General features: G+C 48.1%; 1 protein-coding gene across 1 annotated transcript in view; it reads right to left on the reverse strand.

Annotated features, from left to right (window-relative positions):
* adam19a (ADAM metallopeptidase domain 19a) overlaps positions 1 to 18,665 on the reverse strand; it is a 301,810-nt gene that overhangs the window by 123,705 nt on the left and 159,440 nt on the right. Inside the window, exon 3 of the mRNA XM_079258226.1 lies at positions 3,305 to 3,378. Coding sequence (XP_079114352.1) covers positions 3,305 to 3,378 — 74 coding nt within the window. The remainder of the gene's footprint in view (positions 1 to 3,304; positions 3,379 to 18,665) is intronic.

Genomic DNA, 18,665 nt, shown 5'->3' on the forward strand with positions numbered 1-18,665 from the left:
AGCGACAGCGTAAAGTGAAGAGGATCTTCAGACATGCTACAGCCTCCTGGCTACGCTCCGTCCCTGTCCCAGTGGAGAACAAACCTTTCCAGTAACATTCCCAGTTCGCTCTGGTTCTCTGACCTACTTTCAGACTGGAGAGCTTCTGGACTCCGCTGCTGGCTGAAGATAACCATACAGGCAGGAAGCTGCTGGCTGTCCAGCCCGACTCAGAGTGAATCCAACATGTCCGTCACCACGCCGTTGTCTCAACGTCATTCATCCCCGCCCGTGTGGTTCATCCGCTGTCCGTGTCACTTCCTCTTACCGGCTGATCCGTCGGTTTCCAGGCAACCCCAGTTTCCACTGAGATGCTCCTTAATGCGCCACTCCACCAAGCCTTTTCAACTCGCTCGCCCCTCTGATGTGACACGTTCCCACTTCTCAGAGTCTCAGCGACCTCCTCATCCCCACCTCAAAGCGCTTCACACAACGGCTGTGTGTGTGTGTGTGTGTGTGTTTTCACAACACACTGAAGCAGACGGTAGACCAGGCAACACGGCGCTCTTTAGGAATTAATCTGTTTAGATTAACATCCTTAGAGTTTACGTGTTCTAGAGCTCGGAAGGTGTTTTCATCGTAATGTTGGAGAGAAGCAGAGAGCCGCGTCATCCACCAACACATTCGCACGTCAAACCAACACATTCGCACGTCAAACCAACACATTCGCACGTCAAACCAACACATTCGCACGTCAAACCAACACATTCGCACGTCAAACCAACACATTCGCACGTCAAACCAACACATTCGCACGTCAAACCAACACATTCGCACGTCAAACCAACACATTCGCACGTCAAACCAACACATTCGCACGTCAAACCAACACATTCGCACGTCAAACCAACACATTCGCACGTCAAACCAACACATTCGCACGTCAAACCAACACATTCGCACGTGAAACCAACACATTCGCACGTGAAACCAACACATTCGCACGTGAAACCAACACATTCGCACGTGAAACCAACACATTCGCACGTCAAACCAACACATTCGCACGTCAAACCAACACATTCGCACGTCAAACCAACACATTCGCACGTCAAACCAACACATTCGCACGTCAAACCAACACATTCGCTCGTCAAACCAACACATTCGCACGTCAAACCAACACATTCGCACGTCAAACCAACACATTCGCACGTCAAACCAACACATTCGCACGTCAAACCAACACATTCGCACGTCAAACCAACACATTCGCACGTCAAACCAACACATTCGCACGTCAAACCAACACATTCGCACGTCAAACCAACACATTCGCACGTCAAACCAACACATTCGCACGTCAAACCAACACATTCGCTCGTCAAACCAACACATTCGCACGTCAAACCAACACATTCGCACGTCAAACCAACACATTCGCACGTGAAACCAACACATTCGCACGTGAAACCAACACATTCGCACGTCAAACCAACACATTCGCACGTCAAACCAACACATTCGCACGTCAAACCAACACATTCGCACGTCAAACCAACACATTCGCACGTCAAACCAACACATTCGCACGTGAAACCAACACATTCGCACGTGAAACCAACACATTCGCACGTCAAACCAACACATTCGCACGTCAAACCAACACATTCGCACGTCAAACCAACACATTCGCACGTCAAACCAACACATTCGCACGTCAAACCAACACATTCGCACGTCAAACCAACACATTCGCACGTCAAACCAACACATTCGCACGTCAAACCAACACATTCGCACGTCAAACCAACACATTCGCACGTCAAACCAACACATTCGCACGTCAAACCAACACATTCACACGTGAAACCAACACATTCACACGTCAAACCAACACATTCGCACGTGAAACCAACACATTCGCACGTGAAACCAACACATTCGCACGTCAAACCAACACATTCACACGTCAAACCAACACATTCACACGTCAAACCAACACATTCACACGTCAAACCAACACATTCACACGTCAAACCAACACATTCGCACGTCAAACCAACACATTCACACGTCAAACCAACACATTCACACGTCAAACCAACACATTCGCACGTGAAACCAACACATTCACACGTCAAACCAACACATTCACACGTCAAACCAACACATTCGCACGTCAAACCAACACATTCGCACGTCAAACCAACACATTCGCACGTGAAACCAACACATTCGCACGTGAAACCAACACATTCGCACGTGAAACCAACACATTCGCACGTGAAACCAACACATTCGCACGTGAAACCAACACATTCGCACGTGAAACCAACACATTCGCACGTGAAACCAACACATTCACACGTCAAACCAACACATTCACACGTCAAACCAACACATTCACACGTCAAACCAACACATTCACACGTCAAACCAACATAATTACATGTGAAACTCTTTCTACAAATACACATGTATAATCCATCATGCCTGCATGGTTTTACATGTGATTACCATGAAAATGTTCCAAAACACTAAATTCACATATGCTCCACATATTAGTTGCATGTGAAAAAAACATGTGAAGCATGACGGTTCAGACTCTACAGATGGAGAAGTGAAACAGAGCTTAACAGAGGAGGAGTGAGACATGACTTTCTAGCTAAATGTCCCATTAGACAACATAACAGGGTCTGCTGGTCCACCATGTCTGACAGGTCCCTCATGGCGTGTTTCCTCTCACACTGCCAGGCTCTCCTCACATGCGCATCTGAACAGATAATTATGCAAAAGCTTTGAAATGAAGCCACATGCTAAAGAGAGAGGAGCTGTGCAGACGTTCCTCCTCCTCCTCCAGCCTTTAGAAGCACGGTAGCGACTTGGGGAGTCTCGGCACGTACATGTATGATGCGGATGAACACGCAGCAGTCGAGGCTCCCCCGCTGAGATCAGCGGAACATCATAACCTCTGCCGGCCCCGCGCCTTGTCCTGCATGATCTCCGTAAGGCTGCCCTGCACATTCCCCCGCTTGACTTTCCCACCCTGCAGACGGTTTTCCATCACAAACCAGCAGGAACTGAGTTTTTATCTACTTTCAGGAACACATGAACGCCTCCAAACGATGTTGGTTGTAACAGCAGGTACATCCATCATCATAACACAAGGTGTGTGACGGAGCGTTGTCTTTCAGCATCAGTAAGCCTGGCTCCACTGTCTGAGGTAGAGAGACTTAATAAACATCCTCCGTCTGAAACGGCATCCCCTCAGATCCCAGACCACAGAGCAGCTCCTTGGAAATGGTGAAGAAGGAACACTTACTGATTACGTTGCACCTGTAGCACCAAGTGGAGGTCGTTGGACGACAGCGCTATCTCCCCTGTAGCCGGGTACTCCTGTAGAGGGAAAGAAACAGTCGGGTCAGGTGTCGCTCCGCGTGTCTGAGGACGAGCTGCGTTGACACTATTTAACGTATAGAAAGGCTCAGCTGCAACATTGGTTGTCGGATCTTTAATCCTCGTCCTGAAACCAAGCGGCAACCTCCGGTGAATAAAAGTGAAGCCGATGACGAATGTATAAAACTGCAGTTCCTCCTTCATCCACTAGAGGCTGTAAAACAGCAAATCCCCATAGACTCCCATGTTAAAAAAAACCACTTCACAGCAGGAAGAAACGCGTTCACGGCAGGAAGAAACGCGTTCACAGCAGGAAGAAACGCGTTCACAGCAGGAAGAAACGCGTTCACAGCAGAAAGAAACGCGTTCACGGCAGGAAGAAACGCGTTCACAGCAGGAAGAAACGCGTTCACGGCAGGAAGAAACGCGTTCACGGCAGGAAGAAACGCGTTCACGGCAGGAAGAAACGCGTTCACGGCAGGAAGAAACGCGTTCACGGCAGAAAGAAACGCGTTCACGGCAGGAAGAAACGCGTTCACAGCAGGAAGAAACGCGTTCACAGCAGGAAGAAACGCGTTCACAGCAGGAAGAAACGCGTTCACAGCAGGAAGAAACGCGTTCACAGCAGGAAGAAACGCGTTCACAGCAGGAAGAAACGCGTTCACAGCAGGAAGAAACGCGTTCACAGCAGGAAGAAACGCGTTCACAGCAGGAAGAAACGCGTTCACAGCATGAAGAAACGCGTTCACAGCAGGAAGAAACGCGTTCACAGCAGGAAGAAACGCGTTCACAGCAGGAAGAAACGCGTTCACAGCAGGAAGAAACGCGTTCACAGCAGAAAGAAACGCGTTCACAGCAGGAAGAAACGCGTTCACAGCAGAAAGAAACGCGTTCACAGCAGAAAGAAACGCGTTCACAGCAGGAAGAAACGCGTTCACAGCAGGAAGAAACGCGTTCACAGCAGGAAGAAACGCGTTCACAGCAGGAAGAAACGCGTTCACAGCAGGAAGAAACGCGTTCACAGCAGAAAGAAACGCGTTCACAGCAGGAAGAAACGCGTTCACAGCAGGAAGAAACGCGTTCACAGCAGGAAGAAACGCGTTCACAGCAGGAAGAAACGCGTTCACAGCAGGAAGAAACGCGTTCACAGCAGGAAGAAACGCGTTCACAGCAGGAAGAAACGCGTTCACAGCAGGAAGAAACGCGTTCACGGCAGGAAGAAACGCGTTCACAGCAGAAAGAAACGCGTTCACAGCATGAAGAAACGCGTTCACGGCAGGAAGAAACGCGTTCACAGCAGGAAGAAACGCGTTCACAGCAGGAAGAAACGCGTTCACGGCAGGAAGAAACGCGTTCACAGCAGAAAGAAACGCGTTCACAGCAGGAAGAAACGCGTTCACAGCAGGAAGAAACGCGTTCACAGCAGGAAGAAACGCGTTCACAGCAGAAAGAAACGCGTTCACAGCAGGAAGAAACGCGTTCACAGCAGGAAGAAACGCGTTCACAGCAGGAAGAAACGCGTTCACAGCAGGAAGAAACGCGTTCACAGCAGGAAGAAACGCGTTCACAGCAGGAAGAAACGCGTTCACAGCAGGAAGAAACGCGTTCACAGCATGAAGAAACGCGTTCACAGCAGGAAGAAACGCGTTCACAGCAGGAAGAAACGCGTTCACAGCAGGAAGAAACGCGTTCACAGCAGGGAAGAAACGCGTTCACAGCAGGAAGAAACGCGTTCACAGCAGAAGAAACGCGTTCACAGCAGGAAGAAACGCGTTCACAGCAGGAAGAAACGCGTTCACAGCAGGAAGAAACGCGTTCACAGCAGGAAGAAACGCGTTCACAGCAGGAAGAAACGCGTTCACAGCAGGAAGAAACGCGTTCACAGCAGGAAGAAACGCGTTCACAGCAGGAAGAAACGCGTTCACAGCAGGAAGAAACGCGTTCACAGCAGGAAGAAACGCGTTCACAGCAGGAAGAAACGCGTTCACAGGCAGGAAGAAACGCGTTCACAGCAGGAAGAAACGCGTTCACAGCAGAAGAAACGCGTTCACAGCAGGAAGAAACGCGTTCACAGCAGAAAGAAACGCGTTCACGGCAGGAAGAAACGCGTTCACAGCAGGAAGAAACGCGTTCACAGCAGGAAGAAACGCGTTCACAGCAGGAAGAAACGCGTTCACGGCAGGAAGAAACGCGTTCACAGCAGAAAGAAACGCGTTCACAGCAGAAAGAAACGCGTTCACAGCAGGAAGAAACGCGTTCACAGCAGGAAGAAACGCGTTCACAGCAGGAAGAAACGCGTTCACAGCAGGAAGAAACGCGTTCACAGCAGGAAGAAACGCGTTCACAGCAGGAAGAAACGCGTTCACAGCAGGAAGAAACGCGTTCACAGCAGGAAGAAACGCGTTCACAGCAGGAAGAAACGCGTTCACAGCAGGAAGAAACGCGTTCACAGCAGGAAGAAACGCGTTCACAGCAGGAAGAAACGCGTTCACAGCAGGAAGAAACGCGTTCACAGCAGGAAGAAACGCGTTCACAGCAGGAAGAAACGCGTTCACAGCAGGAAGAAACGCGTTCACAGCAAGTGGCTTTAACTTTGGGAATAATAACGTTTTTATAAATCATGAGGGGAGACTTGTCTGTAGACATGGAGACATAGACGTAGTCCTGACAGAGAGGTTCTTTCACACCACCATCTGAAAAGACGCCATGCTCGGTGAAAAAGGAATAATCCTGCAGTCCAAACTTCTTTTTATTCCTTTTTAAAACAATGACTGAATTTATCACTTAAAAAAATTCATGATTAATAAATAAAGCTAGAATAAGAGCTTCATAGAGGCCCCGCCACCAGTTTCTGCTCTTTCTACCGTTGTTCTGGCTTCGTTGTTTCTTTAGCAGAATATTTTGACAAATTTCTGCAGATTTATTTTCCGTTATTCAGTGAAAAAGTCAGAATTCTGGGATCATTGAAGGAGCTTTCAGAGGTGTGAGGGAAAGAACAAACCTGGAGAGCCTGGAAGTGACACACAGGCTGGTTTCTCAGTCAATGAGCTGCAGAAAAGCACAAACAGGCAGTTTGATGCGATATGATGGAAGGAAATGACACAACATTGTGATGGGAGCCGGTTAGGACAAGCGTTCCTCGGAAAGGCAGGTCTGCAGCATGATGCAGAGGAAAGCTGGGGAATAAAATGTGTCTCCACAGAAACCCTGGAAACCATCGGGTCTCCCCGACCACTGGGAGAGTCCTACATCCGAGCCAACGGACCAAGTTACAGACTGAAGAGTAAATAAACAGAAACAAAATGAGTCATTTCTCATCAACCTGAGTGTAAACAGAACGGGTTGTTTTTCCCAGGAGTTTCTGTCTGTTCAGGACTTAAAATGCCACACGAGACGGATCTCGCCACTTTAACCAGCGGTTCCCCCGACCCGGATGTGTCTCTGCGAACGCCGACATTCCCAGCTGTTCCAGCTGTTGCTGCTCGGACCGATCTGGAATTCTGCTCCTCCGCCCACGTCGCTTCAAGAAGCTAGCTATGAAGATGAAAACTGTTCCTGTTTGCAATCCAACGTGTCCTGAGGGGGGGTTAGGCGCTGACTGGGGGGGGGGGACCAAACGTCCTGCTGGAAGACTGACAGATTAAAACGTTTAACGGCAGGAAAAGACGGGAAGCGAAGACAAGCCGAGGACGACGACTTTTTACTTTGACTCCATTATATTTCAAACATAAATATCTGTACTTTTTATTCCTTATAATTCCCCACAAAGGGTAGTTACCTTGTTTTCCTAGAAGCCACAACACCAATGCGTGTGAACGGTTATGGGATTTTGAAAACAGACTGTATATAAAAGATGGGCGGAGCCTCCGTGACGTCACCCGTAGGTTTCTGAAGAGCTGAATTGAAGCTCGGTGGGCGGTTCCTACCATCACCATCTTGGCAGGGACATGCGTGTCGTCTCGCCCGGAAAATACAAATATGGGCAAAGAGGTGGAGCTGAGAGGGGGGCTGTGAGCGTCATGGTGGATGATTGACATCGAGTGAACTCTGAGCTGCCTGTAGCTAAGAGCTAACCAGCTAACGGAGGTAAGCGGGCTAAAGCTAAGTCACGTTGTTAACCGGCTAAAAACCGCGATTGTTCTACGTTCTTCTGACTTGAAGCGGGAGATCGGGTACCTGTCAATCAAAAGGACCCGAGTAAAAGCTTCCGCTTCTGCAGGCTGGTAGACCAAAATTAACACAAATGTCTTGTAGTTTTTGTCATGTTGCTACTAAGGGACCAACGTGGGACCAGAAGCAGGATGGATCCATGTTGTCATGATGTTTCCAGCAGATTCTGATCCTACCATGTGAATGTGGAGCTGAACTGGAGACTCATCAGACCAGCAACGTTTCTCCATCTTCTATTGTCCAGTTCTGGTGAGTCTGTGTGAATTGTAGCCTCAGTTTCCTGTTCTTACTGACAGGAGGAACCCGCTGTGGTCTTCTGCTGCTGGAGAACATCTGCTTCCAGGCTGGACGGCTCTTTAAGACTTTTATACCAAATCTTGACACCCTCACCGGTCACCTTCTCTCAGGAAACAACCTGAAATCTTTTTCTTCCTCGTTCTGATGCTCAGTTTGAACTTCAGCGAGTCGTCTTCCCCGTGTCTCCACGCTGCCGTCTGATTGGCTGGTGAACAGGAAGTAGAACCGGTGGATGGCGAGTGATCTCAGGTGGATATTTGTGTTAAGTTCAGTTCATTAGGAAATATCTGTTTATCCGTCCCGATCCGGGCTGAGTTAGAACAAACTAGCTGATGTTTCCTGGAGTGATAAGAACGTCCACATTTCAGCAGTTTGTGATGAAAAGCGGAGTCAGACATAAATATGATTAATCCGCCTGTTTGCAGCCTGACATGCGGTCAGACTGCTGCATGAATAAACAGCTCATCATCCTCAAACCCCTTTAAATCAGCTCTTTTCCTCATCATCACTATATTCCTCACTGTTTTACAGGAACACCCAGCGTTTCCCCCTGGGGACGAAGGAAGTATTTATCCATCTATAATTCTTTCCAAAGCAGCAGCGAGAGATTTTTTTATTTTTCCTGAGGAACCTGAAGGCCTCTTTAAGCTCTGGCTCGCAGGAACACACTAATCCACCTCCAAAGAGCTGAAAAAGCTGGATGAATTCAGGCCTGCTGCTGTGGAATCAACATGGTGCTTTCACGTCTAAACGCCCCGTGTTCTGTCCTCCTCCTCCGACGTTTACAGGTGAAGATGTGCAGCTGGACGAGCATGAGGCTTTAATTTCCGCTAGCTGCTCGGATGAGGGCTGTGCAGCTTGGACTCGACCAAAGCCTCTGCTCACACCTGCTGCCGGTCTCAGATAAGGGCTGAGCTGACCCCGGATCCCACATCGTGGGGTTTCTGCAGGCTTCTGCTTCAAAGCCCTGCAGCGACTTATTCCACAGTGGGAGTGGGAACGTTGACCTGTGAGGCGGAAGGATGGGATGGTAGATGTGGAATCGGCGAGTTCAGAGCCTTATCTTGCAGGTTCTCGCTGTATTCCCTCACCTGGCCTTTTAAAAACGAAGCAGCTCTGATAATAAGCAAACTTTTGCCTCCAAACCTCACCGTCTTGTAGGCCAGTTCGGTGAGATTCTCCAGTTACCTCAGACCTCAGGTCTGCTTTCAGCTCCAGTTTCATTTTATTTCTATATGTTAGAAGTTTAAGACTCAATCAGAACCAATCAGCAACCAAAACCAGGTTTCATCTTAAAAGTTAAGCCAAAACCTGCAGTTCCCCCTTCATCCACTAGGGGCTGCAAAACAGCAAATCCCCATAGACCCCCATGTTAAAAAGACCAACTTCACAGCAGAAATAAACATGTTTACAGCAGAAATAAACATGTTTACAGCAGAAATAAACACGTTTCCAGCCTGATTCAAAAATCCATTTTAGGTTTAATAGGTCAGGTTTACCTTCATGACAACTGTGGGGGGAGTGAATTTACCCAGAATTTTCTAACTCGTCCGTTTAAAAGTGATTTAATCTCAAAATTCTGCATATTTATGGCCGTGTCTTTTTGATTGACAGGTACCCGATCTCCCGCTTCAAGTCAGAAGAACATAGAACAACCGCGGTTTTTAGCCGGTTAACAACGTGACTTAGCTTTAGCCCGCTTACCTCCGTTAGCTGGTTAGCTCCTGTTATCTTCGGGTTAGCTCGGTTAGCTCTTAGCTACAGAAAGCTCGGAGTTCGCTCGATGTCAATCATCCACCATGACGCTCACAGCCCCCCCCTCAGCTCCACCTCTTTGCCCATATTTGTATTTTCCGGGCGAGACGACACGCATGCCCCTGCCAAGATGGTGATGGTAGGAACCGCCCACCGAGCTTCAATTCAGCTCTTCAGAAGCCTGCAGGTGACGTCACGGAGGCTCCGCCCATCTCTTTACATACAGTCAACGGTCTCCTGGATCTCCTGGTTGTCTGGTGTCTCCTGGTGTCTCCTGGCTCCAGCTTCCCGTGGTGCAGAAGTAATAAGAAACTCTTGTTAAGGGGATGTAATCTGCAGGAGGGTGGAGTCAGGAGGAGTCCAGCCACGTGATGACAAAGTGAGGATGTTTATCTCCACCTGTACGAAAAGAAAAGTTGACCCAGAGCTCAGAACTGCACGGCGTGCTTACAGTCAAAGCTTGCAGGTTTCATGTCTTCATTGCAGACTGTAGTACCGTCCACTGTGAGGGACGCATACTATCGATGAGTGTTTGACGCTGTGAGACACGTTTCGGCGGATACTTTCCCCTCAGCCTGCAGGATGCCCGGTGAATTCCTCACGCCTGCTTGTGCCAAAGCAGCCGCTTTATTTCCAAATGACTTGGAAGGCATGGTGGTTACGGCGCGTTGCTGCAGGTGAATGTTAAATAAGTAAATATCAGGGCTACAAACGAGAGGCTTTGGTTTCTAATATCAGCCACCCACGTATGTTCGCTAGTGCGTCGTCTGCAGCTGAGACGTGACGCTAAGCTTTGCGAGCGGAGCAGCTCACTTCTTTGCTGACAGATTACCCCGAAGGAATGCATCCTAACTCCTTTTTCCACGGTGCTCAGAAAGTTAAGCACACAAATGCAAGCAAAGGAGGCTCTTTCTTGATGGTTACAGAGCCTGAAACACAACCTGGCTCAGATCTGTGCTGATGTGAAAAGGAGAGTACACCCATTACAGTTCACAGCTTTGCAACAGTGGAAATCCAACCTTAGATCAACGAACACGCATCACGGCCTGTTAGTAGCAAGTGGCAGCGTACATCTGCACATGGCGCTGATCCATCCCAGCAGAAGGAACTGGCAGGAATTGTTTTCTGCATGATGGTTTTAGCTCTTTGGGGGTTCAGGCGTGTATTTCTGCTGGTCTGAAGGTCCCAGCGATGGCTGCAACCATCAGGTCCTTCAGTAGAAAGACATTATTGGGTAAAAGCGGCTTCACTGAGATCATTGCTGGTATCTTTCCAATCAACCAAAACTGACATCTGATCTTGTTTCTTTACTGATGTCAACACGTGCAGCAGCAACGTGTTCTGATAGTAAATCAATGAGCTCATACGAGTGTCATGTAAATATGAAATGTAATCATAGTGGGAGGGAAAAGGCAGAAACATTTTACATTACTGCTGTTTACCTTCTTAGCAGCTAATCTAGTTAGTGCATTTTACTTTATGTTTAATCAATAAAACCTAAATGTTATTATTTTTTCTCCATTTTATCTCGCTGTTATCTTTATCTGCGATTCTCCTGCAGTCACAGGGATCAAAATATTCCTACATTTTCAGTGTTGATGGTATTCAGAGAACTACCCAGCTAGCTTAGCTCTAAAACAGCTCTGTTAGCTCAGAGCTAAACTCCTGGCTTATATAGCAAGTGTGAATTTAAATATGCATTACTGTTATAATTGATAAGTTGCAATAGGCTAGTAAATATTAATCAGAAGACTAGATACAGCTACTAGAGGGCAAAGGTAAGTGACACAAGACAATTAGGTTGCTTTAGAAGTAATGTATTTTGAAAGTAGTTGCAACAAAACAAAACAATAACTAAAACCATTTACCACAAAACCCAAAAAATAATACAATATTTACAATGAGAAATATCAAATGAAATCCTCAACCATTTCACAGAAAAGGAATCAAAATAAATCAAACATAATTTCCAAAGTCCATAGTCCTGAGTTCTTTTTCCTGTTCGGGGGATATTCAACAGTTCGTTTGCGCCGGTGGAATGTCCATAGAGTTATTCTAATTTAGAATGATGGGAAACGCGTGATTAACTGTTGAAAGATTGAGAAGTGGACTGGTGAAACGGGTGGAGAATAGGTGGGAGAGAGACAGGCTACTTTAGCCTCCTACCCAACCAGTGAAAGGGACTCAGGGTCTTCAAGCTCCTGGATAATAGCTCGCCATCACATCACCCATTAAAGGGCACCTGGCCTGCATTGGAGAACAGGACCAATTAAATATCTGATAATTCATATTGTTAACAATAAATCCTGTGTACACATTCATATCAAAGTTTCAAATAAATGTTCAATATCTGTACATTTGGAAATGCTCAGGTTTTACACTGCAACCAAACCCATAAATAAAACAGTACAAGCAGCAAAAAGCAAGATGGCTAATGCTATAGCTAATGCTAAAGCCAGTATTTAACCCACCAGGCTAACATGAACAACAGGATAAAGGCCTGGTCCACAATCACATGTTAGCATTAGCATGCTAATGGTGGCTAACACCACAAACAAATTACATAGGCTCAGACAAAGCTCAGACTCACCAATTCCAAAGATCATAGATGCCCAAATGACAGGCACAGCCCCCCAGTCCTTAGATCAAGTTGGCCTCTACAAAGTTACAATGATGCATAGTTGACTTTATACAAGATTTACTAAATAGATTGTATGTCTGTTTGAAACCAACCTTCAAAGCAGCTGTCCTCAACTCCTCTCCCACACTACTGAGCTGAGAGGAAGTGAGGTAGCATAAGTATGGAACCCTGATTGGCTGGAGAGACCAGGTGAACTGTCATGTGACCAGTGCATTCAAGGACTGAGTGGAAGAGTGGGAATTTTGAATCTCTCATGGAGAAAACATGTTAGATGTTACATTTTTCCCTTTGGTTACACTTAGCTTTGAGGCTAAGCTAGCAGATTAATCGGAAAACTAATCTGCTAGCTTAGCACTCAAACAGTTCTGTTAGCTCAGAGCTAAACTCCTAGTTTAGCTTTGAGGCTAAAGTAGCAGATTAATCGGAGAACTAATCTGCTACCTTAGCTCTCAAACAGCTCTGTTAGCTCAGAGCTAAACTCCTGGCTTAGCTTTGAGGCTAAGTTAGCAGATTAATCGGAGAACTAATCTGCTAGCTTAGCACTCAAACAGCTCTGTTAGCTCAGAGCTAAACTCCTGGCTTAGCTTTGAGGCTAAGATAGCAGATTAATCGGAGAACTAATCTGCTAGTTTAGCTCTAAAATAGCTCTGTTAGCTCAGAGCCAAACTCCTGGCTTAGCTTTGAGGCTAAACTAGCAGATTAATCGGAGAACTAATCTGCTAGTTTAGCTCTAAAACTGCTTTGTTAGCTCAGAGCTAAACTCCTGGCTTAGCTTTGAGGCTAAAATAGCAGATTAATCGGAGAACTAATCTGCTAGTTTAGCTCTAAAATAGCTCTGTTAGCTCAGAGCCAAACTCCTGGCTTAGCTCAGAGGGTAAGCTAGTAGCAATATCACCATGCTCCAGGAAATTGGTTGAGAAAGGTTAGGACGCTTTCTCTGCAGTATGGTTAATTTCGTTTTCTTAAGTTTGATTTTAAAAAAAAAAAGAAAAAAAAAGTATTTTTCTGATGATGCGGAGTCCCATATCTATTAGCATCCCCGGGCTGGTGGTTTATTATGTAAAAACAACAAGATATAATCTCAGTTTTGTGGAACACCTGCAGACTGACACGAGTTGCTTTAGACTGAAATTACAGCCATCCGGTAACGTTGCTGTTAAACCAGATTTAATTGTGTGATTTGTTGCTTCTTTGGAGGTGGGGTTGTTTAGTAGTGCTGGGGGGATCTTCATTTGCTTTAAAGGATGCGTCATGCTGTGAAGCCGTGCAGCAGAAAGCTGCATGCTGAGCTCCAGATAGAGCGCTTAGCAGCCAGGAAAATGTATGCCTCTCTGCATCTAATGGGTCTGATTTATATGGAAATAAGTTTCTGTCTTGGACTCTGTGGTTTTGGAGCCCATGTTGTTTTCCAGTGAGGTCTGAAGTGGAAAGCAGCCCTGCCTTGTAAACAAAGCCAACAGCTGAGCTGTAAGTTGCAGCGTCAGCAAAACGTTCTCGCCGAGGAAAAAGTAAACAAGTGATGATGAAAAAATACATGGTTTATTTTTCTCGTTTGTGAGATTTAGGGAAATATCATCAACCGTTTACCAGTCAAAGCCTTTGTTGTCATAGCGACATATACAACCATACTGGGAACGCCAACTGGTGCATTTACATAATGCTGTTTACATGAACGTGTCCGGTCTAAAACCAACGAAGTAGACGCATGTCGGATTCTGTTCTAATGCAACCATAACTAGATGTACTGTAGCTACTAGATGTGTTCCATCAGTACATGAAGATATCATACACTCACTGGCCACTTTATTAGGCCCACCTGCTTTTTTAACACCAATATCCAACCAGCCAATCAGACGGCAGCATGTAGATACAGTGAAGACAACCTGCAGAAGTTCCATCTGAGCACTTACTGGGATTTTCACCCACAACCATCTCCAGGGTTTCCAGACGTCTGAAGAAGAGAAAACATTTGTAGAAATGTGACACAGCGTGGAGGTTGTCCTCATCCATTGTCCCAAAACCACCTGAAGACGGCTGGTCCACCTGGCTGAGATGGTCTGGGTAAACTGGTCCACCTGGCTGAGATGGTCTGACTTAACTGGTCCACCTGGCTGAGATGGTCTGGGTAAACTGGTCCACCTGGCTGAGATGGTCTGGGTAAACTGGTCCACCTGGCTGAGATGGTCTGGGTAAACTGGTCCACCTGGCTGAGATGGTCTGACTTAACTGGTCCACCTGGCTGAGATGGTCTGGGTAAACTGGTCCACCTGGCTGAGATGGTCTGGGTAAACTGGTCCACCTGGCTGAGATGGTCTGGGTAAACTGGTCCACCTGGCTGAGATGGTCTGACTTAACTGGTCCACCTGGCTGAGATGGTCTGGGTAAACTGGTCCACCTGGCTGAGATGGTCTGACTTAACTGGTCCACCAGGCTGAGATGGTCTGACTTAACTGGTCCACCTGGCTGAGATGGTCTGACTTAACTGGTCCACCTGGCTGAGATGGTCTGGGTAAACTGGTCCACCTGGCTGAGATGGTCTGGGTAAACTGGTCCACCTGGCTGAGATGGTCTGGGTAAACTGGTCCACCTGGCTGAGATGGTCTGGGTAAACTGGTCCACCTGGCTGAGATGGTCTGGGTAAACTGGTCCACCTGGCTGAGATGGTCTGGGTAAACTGGTCCACCTGGCTGAGATGGTCTGGGTAAACTGGTCCACCTGGCTGAGATGGTCTGGGTAAACTGGTCCACCTGGCTGAGATGGTCTGGGTAAACTGGTCCTCCGAGCGACGGATGAGAAAATGAGGAAAAAGTTTTTTTCAATAAGCAGGAAAACCAAAGAAACCTTCGACCACAAAGTTTAAAATAATTTCCCGCCATAAAACCTGGCGAAGCATTTGGCTCATGTTTGTTAACACGTTCTTTAACACGCTTGTTAACATGTTCGTTAACATGTTTGTTAATTTATTCATAATTTTGTTGGTCAAGACATTCTTTAACACTTTCATTACATGTACATGAACAGGTTTTGTTAACTTGTTCGTTAACTGTCACACTGAGACGAGCGAGCCTTTATCAGTTTCCTGCTCTGGTTCATATCCTGATATCAGAACTGGAATCGCTTTACCTCCAACACAACTCTACTGGTTTTTCTTGAACTTTACTGGTTTTTCTTTCTGACTCAACCTCACTGGTTTTTCCTCCAACTTAACGGCTGATGCAGATTCAGAGCTTGGAATAAAGGAAACCAATTTAAAATAGTCTAGGAAGAAGATATTCCCAGATTATGGCGGCCTTCTTTCTTTCTGGGCGAGGACACGGACGTGTTCATCTGCAGGCTGTGATATGTTCAACCCATCCTTCCCACACGGAAAAAGGAAAGCATGTTTGTTTTTTCTGGTGCACGTATCATGTGACGATGCTGACAGCATGTTTAGATTTCTTTCTGCAGAGACGTTGGGAGACTTTCCATTCTGACCCCGTTCTTCTTCTTCTTCTCTTTGTGTTGCTTTCTAGTCGCCGTGTCGGCTTGGAGCACATTGTCGCCACTTTCATTATTATTTTACTGCTGTTTTCTATGTTTTCCTTTTCTTTTTACAACAGATGTTGGAAAAAGTAGGTCAAGGAACTTTAATATTCATGTAAACAGTAAATCATTTTCCAGGCGGCGAGCGTCGCGCTCGACAGAAAATAAAAGTGATTTCCCTCCCGATCAGCTGCAGAAAACCTCCCCGTTGTACCTTTCATACATAAACAGAGGGCCTCCTCAGCAAGAAACAAGGAAAACAAAAGGGAGGCAGGGAAAAGGGAGGAAGGGGAGAAACTGGAGACAGAAGAGAAACCAGCTGGAGGAGCAGATCTGCAGCGAGGTCATGTCTCAGTGTTTCCTCCCGTCATCATCACAGCCACATTCAGGCGATGGTGTTTCATTACCTCTTTCTGGTCCATGACCCAGCTTTCCCACTACAAACTGGTCTGGGGCCCAGCTTTCCCACTACAAACTGGTCTGGGGCCGAGCTTTCCCACTACAAACTGGTCTGGGGCCCAGCTTTCCCACCACAAACTGGGCTGGGGCCCAGCTATCCCACTACAAACTGGTCTGGGGCCCAGCTTTCCCACTACAAACTGGTCTGGGGCCCAGCTTTCCCACTACAAACTGGTCTGGGGCCCAGCTTTCCCACTAAAAAGTGGTCTGGGACCCAGCTTTCCCACTACAAACTGGTCCATGACCAAACTTTCCCACTACAAACTGGTCTGGGGCCCAGCTTTCCCACTACAAACTGGTCTGGGGCCAGGCTTTCCCACTACAAACTGGTCTGGGACCCAGCTTTCCCACTACAAACTGGTCTGGGGCCCAGCTTTCCCACTACAAACTGGTCTGGGGCCCAGCTTTCCCACTACAGACTGGGCTGGGGCCCAACTTTCCCACTACAAACAGGGCTGGCGCCCAGCTTTCCCACTACAAACTGGTCTGGGATCCAGCTTTCCCACTACAAACTGGTCTGGGGCCCAGCTTTACCACTACAAACTGGGCTGGGGCCCAACTTTCCCACTACAAACTGGGCTGGGGCCCAACTTTCCCACTACAAACAGGGCTGGCGCCCAGCTTTCCCACTACAGACTGTTATGGGGCCCAGCTTTCCCACTACAAACTGGTCTGGGGCCCAGCTTTCCCACTACAAACTGGGCTGGGGCCCAGCTTTCCCACGACAGACTGTTATGGGGCCCAGCTTTCCCACTACAAACTGGTATGGGGCCCAGCTTTCCCACTACAAACTGGTCTGGGACCCAGCTTTCCCACTACAAACTGGGCTGGGGCCCAGCTTTCCCACTACAAACTGGTCTGGGGCGCAGCTTTCCCACTACAAACTGGTCTGGGGCCCAGCTTTCCCACTACAAACTGGGCTGGGGCACGGCTTTCCCACTACAAACTGGTCCATGACCAAACTTTCCCACTACAAACTGGTCTGGGGCCCAGCTTTCCCACTACAAACTGGTCTGGGACCCAGCTTTCCCACTACAAACTGGGCTGGGGCCCAGCTTTCCCACTAAAAACTGGTCTGGGGCCCAGCTTTCCCACTACAAACTGGTCTGGGGCCCAGCTTTCCCACTACAAACTGGGCTGGGGCACGGCTTTCCCACTACAAACTGGTCCATGACCAAACTTTCCCACTACAAACTGGTCTGGGGCCCAGCTTTCCCACTACAAACTGGTCTGGGACCCAGCTTTCCCACTACAAACTGGGCTGGGGCCCAGCTTTCCCACTAAAAACTGGTCTGGGGCCCAGCTTTCCCACTACAAACTGGTCTAGGGCCCAGCTTTCCCACTACAAACTGGGCTGGGGCACGGCTTTCCCACTACAAACTGGTCCATGACCAAACTTTCCCACTACAAACTGGTCTGGGGCCCAGCTTTCCCACTACAAACTGGGCTGGGGCACGGCTTTCCCACTACAAACTGGTCCATGACCAAACTTTCCCACTACAAACAGGGCTGGCGCCCAGCTTTCCCACTACAAACTGGTCTGGGGCCCAGCTTTCCCACTACAAACTGGGCTGGGGCCCAGCTTTCCCACTACAAACTGGGCTGGGGCCCAGCTTTCCCACTACAGACTGGTATGGGGCCCAGCTTTCCCACTAAAAACTGGTATGGGGCCCATCTTTCCCACTAAAAACTGGTCTGGGACCCAGCTTTCCCACTACAAACTGGGCTGGGGCCCAGCTTTCCCACTAAAAACTGGTCTGGGGCCCAGCTTTCCCACTACAAACTGGTCTGGGGCCCAGCTTTCCCACTACAAACTGGGCTGGGGCACGGCTTTCCCACTACAAACTGGTCCATGACCAAACTTTCCCACTACAAACTGGTCTGGGGCCCAGCTTTCCCACTACAAACTGGTCCATGACCCAACTTTCCCACTACAAACTGGTCTGGGGCCCAGCTTTCCCACTACAAACTGGGCTGGGGCACGGCTTTCCCACTACAAACTGGTCTGGGGCCCAGCTTTCCCACTACAAACTGGGCTGGGGCACGGCTTTCCCACTACAAACTGGTCCATGACCAAACTTTCCCACTACAAACTGGTCTGGGGCCCAGCTTTCCCACTACAAACTGGTCCATGACCCAACTTTCCCACTACAAACTGGTCTGGGGCCCAGCTTTCCCACTACAAACTGGTCTGGGACCCAGCTGTCCCACTACAAACTGGGCTGGGGACCAGCTTTCCCACTACAAACTGGTCCATGACCCAGCTTTCCCACTACAAACTGGTCCATGACCCAACTTCCCCACTACAAACTGGTCTGGGGCCCAGCTTTCCCACTACAAACTGGTCTGGGACCCAGCTTTCCCACTACAAACTGGTCTGGGGCCCAACTTTCCCACTACAAACTGGTCTGGGACCCAGCTTTCCCACTACAAACTGGTCTGG

Source organism: Telmatherina bonti, assembly GCF_933228915.1.
Source record: "Telmatherina bonti genome assembly, chromosome: 18".
NCBI classification, from domain to species: Eukaryota; Metazoa; Chordata; class Actinopteri; order Atheriniformes; family Telmatherinidae; genus Telmatherina; species Telmatherina bonti.